This window comes from Pseudoliparis swirei, chromosome 23 (assembly GCF_029220125.1).
Source record: "Pseudoliparis swirei isolate HS2019 ecotype Mariana Trench chromosome 23, NWPU_hadal_v1, whole genome shotgun sequence".
Classification (NCBI taxonomy): Eukaryota; Metazoa; Chordata; class Actinopteri; order Perciformes; family Liparidae; genus Pseudoliparis; species Pseudoliparis swirei.
In genome coordinates this window covers 19603346-19615790 of record NC_079410.1, presented here as the reverse complement: position 1 = coordinate 19615790, position 12445 = coordinate 19603346, and the positions used below count along the sequence as shown (strand labels likewise).

At 56.0% G+C, this 12445-nt stretch overlaps 1 protein-coding gene across 4 annotated transcripts in view; it reads right to left on the bottom strand.

Annotated features, from left to right (window-relative positions):
* Nucleotides 1-4058: 4058 nt before the first annotated feature.
* prr36b (proline rich 36b) overlaps nt 4059-12445 on the bottom strand; it is a 31761-nt gene continuing 23374 nt past the window's right edge. For all 4 annotated transcript variants that reach the window (XM_056406233.1, XM_056406231.1, XM_056406230.1 and 1 more), the window contains 3 exons: nt 8155-8378; nt 5090-8044; nt 4059-4998 (listed from right to left, as the gene is read on the bottom strand). In XM_056406233.1, the coding sequence (XP_056262208.1) occupies nt 4970-4998; nt 5090-8044; nt 8155-8378 (3208 nt within the window). In that variant the 3' untranslated portion in view covers nt 4059-4969. The remainder of the gene's footprint in view (nt 4999-5089; nt 8045-8154; nt 8379-12445) is intronic.

The following is a 12445-nucleotide window of genomic DNA, read 5'->3' as shown; positions in this document are numbered from 1 at the left end:
TCTGGTCTCAGCTTCTAGTCTCAGCTTCTGGTCCGAGGAGTGACGCGCCGACGCCTATCTCGACCGCTACGGTGCATTTCGGCGGGAGAGTACGACCGCCGAGGAAACGCGCTCCGATGCGAGGCTGCAAAGGGAGGAGCGGGACGAGAACCCGCCAGTGACTCGTGGCGGATTTGTTCTTCCAGGAATAAGAACGTAGGTTAAAAGGAACAATTTGACATTTTGGGAAACTCGCTCGTCCGCTTTCTCTCCAGGAGTCGGGGGAGAAGATGGACGCCACTCGGCCGTCAGTCGTCGAATATTAAAGCTACGGCGAGTAGCTAGCCTAGCTTAGCATGAAGACTGGACTCGGCTAGCCTCGCTCTGAAACTCATCAACACAAACATGTAAAAGATAAAAGGGACTTCCGACTTGAGCAGTCTCAACGCTAAGCTACGCTAACTGGATGCTAGCAGTAGTTTCACGCTTTCCCTCTAATCGCGTTCCCCAGAATGTACGCGGTCGTTTCCCTCAGTGCTGGGTCTCCACCTCCACCACGGTCCAGTCCCCGGTCGGGGAGCCGCCCCGGCTGTCCGGGGAGTAGCTGCTGACGGAGGTGACCGTGGAGTCGGGGGGGCCGACGTGAGGCAGCGGGGGCCACATGCTGCTCTCCAGGGGGCTCAAGGTGCCCCCCGGCCCCACGGGGAGGAGGAGGAGGGGCGAGCAGCCCCCCCCCCCGGACAGCATCAGGGTCCGGTTGATGAGCTGCTGGACCATGTCCACCCGCCGGTTCCACTCCAGCTCCTGTGGGGGAACCGGACGCCGCTGCCTCTGGAAATCCTGTGCGCCGCCCCGAGAGGGCGTGTTCCTGTTGGCTCCTCCCCCGGAGGCCTCGTCCTCCTCCTCTTCGTCGCCGGTCTCCATGGCTTCGTAGATGGTGCAGAGGCCCGAGGACGGGGACAGCGGGGCCCCGGTGGGGCTCCTCCGGAGCTGCTGCTGCTGCTCCACCTGCCTGCGGTGACGGTGCTCCTGCTGGAGGAGGTCCCGCCGCTGCTCCTCCAGCTGCTTCTGCTGGTCCAGCCTCAGGCGCTCCTCCTCCAGCCACGCCTTCTTCTGCTGCATCTCTCTCAGCTTCTCCTGGTGCCGCTCCAGCTTCCGGAGCTGACCTCCACCGGCGTGGCCGGCAACTGGGGCCTCCGTAAGAGGAGGAGGAGAGGAAGAGGAAGAGGGGGTCTTGGAGAAGTGCGCCGCAACAGCGGGGTCGATGGGCCTCCTGTTGCCCGGGACCAGAGCCAAGTAGTGGCCGCTGGCTATGGGGACTGTGGTAGCATGGTTCTGGTTCTGGTTCCGGTTGTCTTCCCGAGAGCGTGTTTGCAGCGCGCGCTCTTGGTCCTCTTCGTCCTCTTCGTCCGTCTTCTCGTCTCCTGTGAGACAGTCAAGATCACTTGGTGCGTCCATTAGCGATGCATGCATCAAACAGAACGGGCGGCACAAGAACAGGAAGTAGAGGTTCAGGAGAGATTTGACAAGACGGCTAAAGGAGGAACGGGGAGGAAAAAACAAAAAGAAAAGAACGGGAACTCTCAAAATAAAATGAACATCCATGACGAGAACGACACGAGAAAAACGACACGAGAACTACGACACGAGAACAACGACGAGAACTACGGCACGAGAACAACGACACGAGAACTACGACACGAGAACAACGACACGAGAACAACGACACGGGAACTACGACACGAGAACTACGACACGAGAACAACGACACGAGAACAACGACACGAGAACTACGACACGAGAACAACGACACGAGAACTACGACACGAGAACAACGACACGAGAACTACGACACGAGAACAACGACACGAGAACTACGACACGAGAACTACGACACGAGAACAACGACACGAGAACTACGACACGAGAACTACGACACGAGAACGACACGAGAACTACGACACGAGAACAACGACACGAGAACTACGACACGAGAACTACGGCACGAGAACGACACGAGAACAACGACACGAGAACAACGACACGAGAACTACGACACGAGAACAACGACACGAGAACTACGACACGAGAACTACGACACGAGAACTACGACACGAGAACAACGACACGAGAACTACGACACGAGAACAACGACACGAGAACTACGACACGAGAACTACGACACGAGAACAGCGACGAGAACAGCGACACGAGAACTACGACACGAGACACGAGAACTACGACGAGAACAACGACACGAGAACTACGACACGAGAACGACACGAGAACAACGACACGAGAACTACGACACGAGAACAACGACACGAGAACTACGACACGAGAACTACGACACGAGAACGACACGAGAACTACGACACGAGAACAACGACACGAGAACTACGACACGAGAACTACGACACCAGAACGACACGAGAACTACGACACCAGAACTACGACACGAGAACTACGACACAAGAACAACGACACGAGAACAACGACACGAGAACTACGACACACTGTTTCCACAAAGCAAGAAATGAGAGACAAATCATAAAGGTAGTTCCTGTTTGATGTTTTCTCTCTAAAGTTGTGCGTTCTTTCATACACAACAGTATTTGTCTTTGATTGATTTCATGATGTAAACTAGAGGGAAGAAGAGCCACACACACACACACATACACAGACACACACACACACAGACACACACACACAGAGACACACACACACAGACACACACACACACACAGACACACAGAGACACACACACACAGTGGGTAGAACATCTGTCAGTTTCCTCTCTAACATACAGGAAGTCCTTTCAAAATAAACTCACGTCTTCACAAGAAGCAACTCAGTTCGTTGTGTTCAGGAAACGCTCCTGAACGACTGAGCGAGCTTCAGGAAACGATCGGGAACAACGTTGTCAAGTTGAGGAACACGTTGTGGTTTCTGGATGGACTGACTAGGTTAGTGTCGTTACTAAAGGGCAGAAGTTCTGTGAAAAGTAAATCAACGTTGACTTCCCTGTTTCACACGCGACAGGAAGAGCGTCCTCCCGGAGCAAAGGGCGTGTTTGTTTGTCCCGCCCCCCCGACCCCGTGTGACCTTCACATCCTTCATCGTTCCTGGTTCATGGTCACGTGGGTCACACACAGCCTGCTGTGCTGAGTGTGTGTGTGAGTGTCTGTTTGTGCTGAGTGTGTGTGTCTGTGCTGAGTGTGTTTGAGTGTGTGTCTGTGTTTGTGCTGTGTGAGTGTGTGTGTTTGTGCTGAGTGTGTGTGTCTGTGTGAATGTGTGTGAGTCTGTTTGTGCTGAGTGTGTGTGTCTGTGCTGAGTGTGTGTGAGTGTGTGTCTGTGCTGAGTGTGTGTCTGTGTGAGTGTGTCTGTCTGTGTTTGTGCTGAGTGTGTGTGAGTCTGTGTCTGTGCTGAGTGTGTGTCTGTTTGTGCTGAGTGTCTGTCTGTGTTTGTGCTGAGTGTGTCTGTGTGTGTGCGTGTGTTTGTGTGTGTGTGTGTTTGTGTGGAGGCAGATCTGAAGCCACTTGGTTCATTTGCGTTGTGATGAGGTGCCATGTGAAGGACCACGCTGTGGAGCAGGGGCCCACAAACTCCTCCCTGAGGGCCACATCACTGTTCCCTTCTCAAGCTAGCAGACATTCATGAAGAGCTTGTTGGATTTAAGAAAAAGTGTGTGTGTGTGTTTGTTTGTGTGTTTGCCCAGAAGGGAATTCAACAGGTTTTATTCATACAATTATGCCAAATTCGGTGAAACCGCCACAGGGTTTCAAGGTGGGCGCCGCCCGTGTGATGTCACCGCGGGTGGAATCTGCAGGAGTCATGAAGGCGTAGCCGCGGGATGGAGGACGCGGGGACGCCGCTCGGATTACCTTTTGTAGTCAAACCAAAATTCCATTTTCAACCCAACACCATTGTGCATCACGTCCTGTTTTACAGGTTATTATCCCCACGGTGACGAGGAGGAGAGGCCACGGGAACTCAATAGTGTGCACACACACAAAAACACACACACAAAAACACACGGCATGCTGGATCCACGGGGGAAATAAGAAACGGGAACACAATGCCTTGCAATGATGTTTTAATGGAATTTTGAAAGATAACCAAGAGTGACCCATCGGTGAACATGTGTCGCGTAGAACGGCTTCAAATCCAAAGTCGTACATTTAGTCTTTATGTTAGTTAAACATGCAATAAACTGAGAGAGTAAACCGAGCGCTCACTGGGACAACCTGGCAGCGATGGAGGACAATGTGGGTCACAAACAATGGGCTGTTAGTCTGGAACACAAAGGATCAGCTGACTGCGTAAAACCAAACGCCTGGAACACACACACACACACACACACACACACACACACAGACACACAGTACGGGACTTGTTCACTTCCACGATCTACGCAAACAGAGCCTCTCGAAGCGCACGTTCAAAACATCACCGACTGCGATCTAACACTTCACACACACACACACACACACACACACAGCGACTAACCTGCCCTGTTAATAATCTAGCCTTTTTTATTTTGATAGCTAAAAAAGTGTTTATTTTTAAAAGGAGCGTTGTGACTAGCGCTACGGTGCTGTTGAACATGAAGCATGTGTACAGGGGGGGGGGGGCAGGTTTCAACAGGAAGGAGGAAAAAAACCAAATAAGCAAATACAAAACAAAAACAAATAAATCATTGACATTTGTTCGGTAAAAACAGGAGGATAAATACACAACGAGTCAATTTCATTCCGTCTCCGTTCTTCTCCTCTTTCTCTCCGGTGCGTGACTCGGCCGGCGGACCGGCGGGTCGGGGCCCCGCGGGGCCACAGGGGACGCAGTGTTACTTCAACAGGAACGTTCTACTAGAACATGGTCGTAGCTACTGTACATCAAGGAGCTGAAGCCAAACGCTTCATTTAAAAACGGCTACAGTCTCTCTTCCCCCATCTCCTTTGTTTTTAAAATCTGTTCCTACATTCTTCGCTCACTTTTCTTCCTTCTCTTCTAATCCAACTGGAGAGAAAACAAACAAACAGGTGACGGGGGAGGGGTGCGGGGGACAAGGTGCATTCCGGGGCGGAACAGGGAGGGGCTTATACGTTACCTGCCAGGAAACTGTCAGTCTTATCGCAGATGGTGGAGTAGTACGGCGGCTGGCCGTCGCCGGGGTCTCCGGCCTCCGCCGCCCCGAGGTGACGGAGGCCCGCCTCCTCCGGGCGGTCCGCCGCCATCTCGCCCCCGAGCATGTAGTGGTGCTCGTCGAGGGCGCCGGGCTGGCCGAAAGGCATCAGGTCCACGGTGGCGAGCGAGGGGAGGGTCAGCTCCTTGAGGAGGGCGGGGTCTTTGGCCTCCTCCGGCAGCTGCTCCTCGTTCTCCAGCGAGAAGATGCCCGGGCTCTCCGCCGTGGAGTGGGCGTTGGAGTTGGACGCGGTGCAGTCGAAGCCGTACGACGCCACGGAGTTGGCGGACTGGGGGGTGGTTCCGCCGCCGTCCTCCTCGCCGTCTCCGGCGCGCGCGTCCGCCGCCTCCTCGTCCTCCTCGAGCGCCGGCAGGCTGCGGGCGGGAGGCGGGCTCTCCAACCCGGCGCCGCGGTCCGCCGCCGCGTCGGGGTCGTTTATCTGCATCTCGTCCTCCGTGTCGCTGGCCTCGTCCCCCGAGGTGGACGGCGAGGACGGGGCGGAGGCCGGGGCGGTCGGGGGCCCCGCTCCCGGGACCTCGTCGGCGGGGAGCGTCTCCGCCTCCTCCTCTTCTCCGTCACCTTTCTCCAGGTGGATGCCGAGGTCCTCCATGTCGGGCTGGACCGAAGAGGGCACCGGCGTCTGCTGCTTGTCGGAGCGAGACTCCACCCCCGAGCTGCTGTCGTAGTCCGGCAGCTCCTCCGGCGTGCTCGTCTCGCTGCCGCTGTGGGCGGCGGCGGCGGCGGCCCGAGCGGCGCCGGGCCGGGACATCCCGGCGTGGGCCTCCTCGCCGTCTGCCGAGGTCTCCGCCTCCTCGCGGGCGGGAGACAGGACACACGTCTCGGCCTCCGCCGCCGCGCCGCGGTCGGACACGGGGCTGGGGGAGGCCGGCTGAGCCCAGGGGTCAGTGAAGGGGCCGGACTGGCCCCAGGAGGAGGCGGGGGGGATGCACGGCGCGGGAGGAGCGGAGCGGTTCAGGTTGCCCGGGCGCTCCTCCTCGTTGAAGTCGTCTGCGTCCACATTCCCGCAGCACTCGGCCACACCTTCGCTGTGCATCTCCACATCTTCGTCCTCCTCCTCCTCCTCGTCCCTCTCCTGCTGCTCCGGGAACACCTTGTGGTGCTCCTCCACCCGCTCAGAGCTCAGGTCCATATCATCCACCCGCTCCTCCTCCTCCTCATCCTCCTCCTCCTCCTCGTTGGCCATGGTTTCCACGTTGGGCGAGCTCATGAGGTGGCTGGAGTCCCCCAGGGCGTCGGCGCTCTGCGTGCCGTCCAGCAGCGCCGTGTGCTGCGGGCTGCCGGCGTCCTCGGAGTCCAGGAGGTCGTCGCCGGGCCACGCCGCGGGGGCGCCGACCGCAGAGGTCCTCGCTGGGAGCTCCTCGGAGGGCTGAGACGTGCTCATGTCGGTGGCCAGGGAGGACGGATGGTGGCCGAGTCGCCTCTGCACCTCATCCTCGTCATCCTCCTCCTCTTCGTCGTCGTCCTCGTTTATCTCCTCGTCGGCCTTCTCCACCGCCTCCTCCTTTTCGTGCGGGGAGATCAGGCCCCCGGAGGTGAAGACGCCCGCGGGCGAGGCGTCCGGCGAGAGAGGCGTCGCCGTCACGCCGAAGGCCGCCGCGGTCAGCGTGAGCAGGTTCTCCTTCTCTTCATCTTCCTCCTCCTCGTCTTCCTCCTCAGTCGATTGTGCCTCAAACTGATCTTTGTTCTCCTTCTCCTCTTCTGCGTAGTAGATCATGGTATTGACGAGGCTCTGGGGGGCCAACGGGGGCGGCCCCAGGCTCTGCTGGTCTCCCCAGGGACCGGACTGGACGTCCAGCAGAGAAGAGGCGTTCTGTGGCTCCCTGGCGGGGGACACGGGGCCCGGTGGAGAACAAGGGGGGGACATGACTGTCGTTCCGAGGCACGGAACCGACTCCTCGGGCGACTCCACGAATTTGAAGTGGTCCAGTTGAGCCGCCAGCGGAGCGTTGGAGGCCGGTCCGTGGTCCGCTTTGGCTCCTCCTCCTGACTCTGGCTGGGACAGGGGCTCTGGAGATGCTTCTGTTACTTGGACTGGACTTTCTTCATGCACTGGTTCTGGTGTCGGTACCCGTACGGGTTCTGGTGTCGGTACCCGTACGGGTTCTGGTGTCGGTACCCTTTCGGGCTCTGGTGTCGGTACCCGTACGGGTTCTGGTGTCGGTACCCGTACGGGTTCTGGTGTCGGTACCCTTTCGGGCTCTGGTGTCGGTACCCGTACGGGTTCTGGTGTCGGTACCCTTTCGGGCTCTGGTGTCGGTACCCGTACGGGTTCTGGTGTCGGTACCCTTTCGGGCTCTGGTGTCGGTACCCTTTCGGGTTCTGGTGTCGGTACCCTTTCGGGTTCTGGTGTCGGTCCCCGTTTGGGCTCTGGTGTCGGTACCCGTACGGGTTCTGGTGCGGGTTCTGACAGTTGTTCTTGCACTGCTTGGGTCGGGCTGGACATCAGTTCTGCAGCAGATGGCTCCGCAGCTGGTTCTGGGCCCTCTGACCCGGCGACGGCTGCTGCCACAGTGGCGATGGCTGCAGCTGCAGCGACGGCGACTTCCTTCCCGGGTTCTGCTGCTTTGGGGGCGCGTTTCACCGGAGTCGGGGTGCTGCTGCCCACCGTTTTCTTGGGGATGGGGGTCTTGGCTGCACCCGCTCTGGACCCGGGGGTCCTGGGGGCATCCTTGGAAGGCGTGGCCTTACCCTCTGCTTTGGCGCGGACGGGCGTCTTTGCGTCCGCAGCCTTCCCGGCGGCGGCGGCTTTTGAGGCCGATTTGGGGGTCTCGGGTTTTGCCGACTTCGATGTCAAGGAGGGGCGGGCGAGGGGGGACTCGGCGGGCTTTTTGGATGCCGACGTGGCTGGTTTGGGAACATCTGGGCAGAGAATACAGCACAAGGAACGGTTAAACTATATCAGAATTACACCCGACAACTTATAGAAGAAATAAAACACTGATATTGTTATGATCTCGTTTGTGCGTCACCTTTTTTCACGGGGGTCGTGGTTCTGGGTGGGAGCGATGATGGGGCTTTGCCACCAGAGGGGGCAGTGGACGAGAGTCTGGAGGCAGCGGGCTTCACCGGGGCGGAGGAGGTCTTCGGGGCGGCGGCTTTGGCTGCAGCCGGGGAGCTCCGGGCTGCTCCGGCAGCGGGCGGCCGGGCGGAGCCGGTGGCAGGACGAGATGACGGCGCCGTGCTGGGCGTCGGCCTGAAGAAAGGAACGCAGAGAACAAGGTTGAGCGCTGCGGAGAGAACAATGGCGGTCGCGGTTGCATATGCTCCTTCACAAATCCCCACGGGACGGACACGTCCAACTCGTCTCCAAACAACGGGGACTTCCTTATCGCCCGGCGTGTGAGAGGCGGAGCCACAGCCTCATGTGGCGGTCGGCCCTTTGACTTCTCATCCGTTACTCACATGCGAGGACCAGGAGCGGCTGGGCCGTGGTTAGAGGAGCACAAAGCCGTGACCTAATTAGCTTTTCACAGGTGTGTCACGGCCCACATCAGATGAAGACTTGATGTTCACACCACAGACCTATTAGCACCGATTAGCTGTAGTTATTGTCATTTAATAATCGGGTTCATTATTAAATGTTCTGTCATGAAGAGCCTCTGTTTTCGTTGTTGTCTTATGAGCTCGTTCAGTCGCCTGCTAACCCCGTATGAAACGTGCTATGAATGTCAGGCTGGATGGATTATGAGGGAACAGCAGACTGGGAGACATGAAATAAATCCAGAGTTCTGCAGGGATGAAGCCGGAAACCAGCAAATGAGTCGATGCTTTTGCACTTTGCGTTCCCTCCTCTGGAAGTCAATGTTCTTTTCTTAATGAGCTTCAAACTCAGGCTGAAGTTACACAGTGGGTCCATTTTGACGCCACGTAGTGTCTTAAAAAAGTCGGTCGTGAACGATTGCAAAACTTAAATGACACCAAACACTCGCCTGCCTTCGACTCGGCGACGGTGAACATGTGACCGCGGTGGAGTCCGTTGGCTATTTAAGATAGATAAAATAAGAGATAAGATATATACTTTATTAATCCCCAAGGGGAAATTAGTTCTCTGCATTTAACCCATCCTTAGTTATTAAGGAGCAGTGGGCTGCAGTGATGCGCCCGGGAAGCAACTGGGGGTTCAGTGCCTTGCTCAAGGACACTTCGACTTGCAACTAATGGGGAGAGCCGGGATCGAACCTACAACCTTGGGGTTGCAGGACGACCCCCTTACCCCACTGAGCTACAGCCGCCCCAGATATGAATAATGAATTTACGGTCAAAAATCATGAAAGCGGTGATCGTGTGTGAAGCATCACGAACGCGCGTTTGCCACGCAGATTATTTTCGGCAAGATTCGGCAAACGGACGAGGAAAAAAAGAAAAATAAATCAAATTGGCAGATTTGTTTTTTTGGATGCACAAACACGTCGGCCCCGAAGCTCTCGACTGGAGCGGCAGCTCCGAGGCCCCGAGAGCTCCTCCAGCCACATGGCCAGCTTCCCCCGAGGGGCTTAGAAGCAAAGCAGTCTGGGAGGTGAGTCCCCGGGGACCCAGGTCTCCGGTCTCCACCCACGAGGGAGAGACACTCGCTGTGCATCGGGCCCCCCTGCTGTGTCGGGCTCTCCTCGGAGCGGTGCGACCTACATCTAGTGGTCTTGACAGGGCCTCCCTGGGCCCACGCTGCACTAACTGCCTGTTTCTAAATAAAGACTTGAGCGAGGAAGAGCAGAAAGAGAACGGGGGAGGGGGAGGGAGCGAAGGTGGATGGGAACACGTTAATCTTTAATACTGAAAAGGCGAAACAAAAATAGCTTCTCTCGAATGAGCCGGCTAGAACCTCGGGCCGCGTTAAAAAGAGAGGGCGACGAGCTTCTCGCCGCCGGGAACGGAACGCGGTCTGGCAACACGCAGCGGGATTACACGCAACACGAGAGGGCGCGGCCCCGTCGAGAGCACACACGAGTTCACAGCGGCTCCACGGCGTTTAGAAACGGGCTTTGAGGAGTGAGAGACGCGTTACTCATGCTGCTGTTGGATCATGTCGGTGCACTTCTGCTCATCTAGAAGCTTGATAAAAATCTGGCGGTGGAAAATCACCAGCAGGCTCATCTGTGAAGCGTTGTTGTTGTTGTGGTTCTGCGATTACTGGGAGAAAAACAGAAAGTCTGACGATGAGGTCATTCGATAAACAAAGTCTCAACAAATCCTGAGCAGAGTGAAAAGATGTGTTGATAAAAGAATAAAAGAGCGTTTAAAAAAAGCAATGTATTCAATGAAAAAGTCAATTTAATTAAAATGTATTTAATCTAAAAAGTCTTCTCTATAACATTCTGTACTTCACCACTCATTGTCCTAGATTAATTGCTCTCCAATGAAGATGTTAAAAGGGGAAATGACACAACAGAAGGGAGACTCTGTGGCGAAGATAAGAAACGCATTACAAGCGGAGGAGAAGAGGGAGAAGCTGGCGTTGGAGATGAAGCACGCGGATGATGAAAGAAGGATGGGTCATCCGAGACGACAACGCTGTGCTGCGAATGAACCGGGAGAGAGATGGGACGGAGCGCTCGGATAATATGCATCCGATTGCACATCTTCTCATAGCCGCGTCTTCGTCCTCCTTGTGGAGGAGCGCGGCGACATCCGGAGGCGGGGCCACCGGCCGCGTGTCGAGGCGTCGTTTAAAAACACGCCGGGCGACGCGTCGACGCTTGAATTTGAAGCCTCCGATTATTCTGTAATCAAGCAATCAATGACAGAGCTTGTCTGGGTAATTGCAGTCTTTAAAAAAAAAAACATTGTTACTTTAACTCAATGCCCCCCCCCCTCTATGAATCAGGGTTAAAGCCCAGAGACGCACTGGAGCCGATACAAACCGTTTGGCAGCTGAGAGCTCAAGTCGTTGCCCGAGGATCTTCGCTAACACTTTAGCTTTATTGCAACGACACATTTCCTCAATCACCGGGGCAGAGGACGGATTACGGAGTCAAAAAAACAGAAAAGGGGCCTCCTGGTGCTGCTTTGTTGATGAGTCACGGCTGTGGTTTGAACAAGGAGATGAGGGGGTGTGGGGGGTGGGGGGTAATGAGTGCGCAGGAGCCAAGCGAGCATGCAGGCAGACATCTTGCCCTGCAGCAAAGCACGACAGAGAGCGTTTAGGCCCGCTGCGCGAGGAGGAGGCGCCGTGTTAACCAAGCGCCAGAAACTTGGAGGCGGGACCGGCAGCCTCTCGATTTAGTGTTGCCGTTTTTAAAAAGAACCCGATGAGGGATCGTCCCTTTATGGAGCGAGGGCTCGCCACACAGAGGCGTCTGCTGCGTTCTGCTGCTCAGGCAGATTCTTTCTGACGGCCTTGGCGGCGACTCGGTCTGGGGTCGACAGGGTTTTGTTCCAGAACTTTCCCTCTTTCAGTGTGCGTTCACTTCATAAAAGTTAATCGTTACCAGTGTTGGTCACCTAGAAATGTCTGACTCAGCGTTTGGGAGCACAAATCAAGATAGCGACCCACAAGGCCTGCTCAAGGACACTTCGACGCGTGGGGAGGGCGGGATGGCACCGGGTACCTTGTGGTCTACGAGCCGACCCGATGCTCACCACACGGTGATAAGAGTTCTACACGTGTCCCGTGTCCACACCGTGTGAGATGCTATGGTTCAAATCCCACATTTACAACCATTATTTCTGTCGCTCCCATTAGCTAAATATAATATAACACATGTGGGTCTGGAAAAGAGGAGAGAGAAAAACCACGGCGCTCACAAAGTGTTTTCTCAGGCGTCCGTCACATGTCTGCCGCCCAGGAGGGCGCCCGCAAACCTTTCTCACACTCAAACGTGCACTCCCCTTCCTCCTCCCTCTCTCTCCCATTTCATTTGCACTAAATCCATTTGTAAGTGGCTCTGCGGCTGCACCTCTGTGGAAACCACGGCGGGTGACCGCATCCCGGATGACACCGCCACGCCCAGAGCAGGACGGCGGTTACAGCCTGCTTAGCGCGGACGGCAGCGCCATCTGGGGCAAGGACCTGAATGCTGCCCGCCACACACACACTCACACAAAACACACACACCCATTACATCAGCAGTAATTTGTTAGATCATGAGGTTGCATTCAATTGCGCAATAAAACCAAATGATCCCTGAGGGCCATCGGAGAACACAGCATGACTAATGTGGAACACAGGTTGGCTGAGAGGTTGGTAAAGAAAGAGAGAGAGAGGCACAAATGTAAAAGCAGCGAGCTCCCCATGTTCCTCTTCTGAGTTTGTGAAATAAGGAC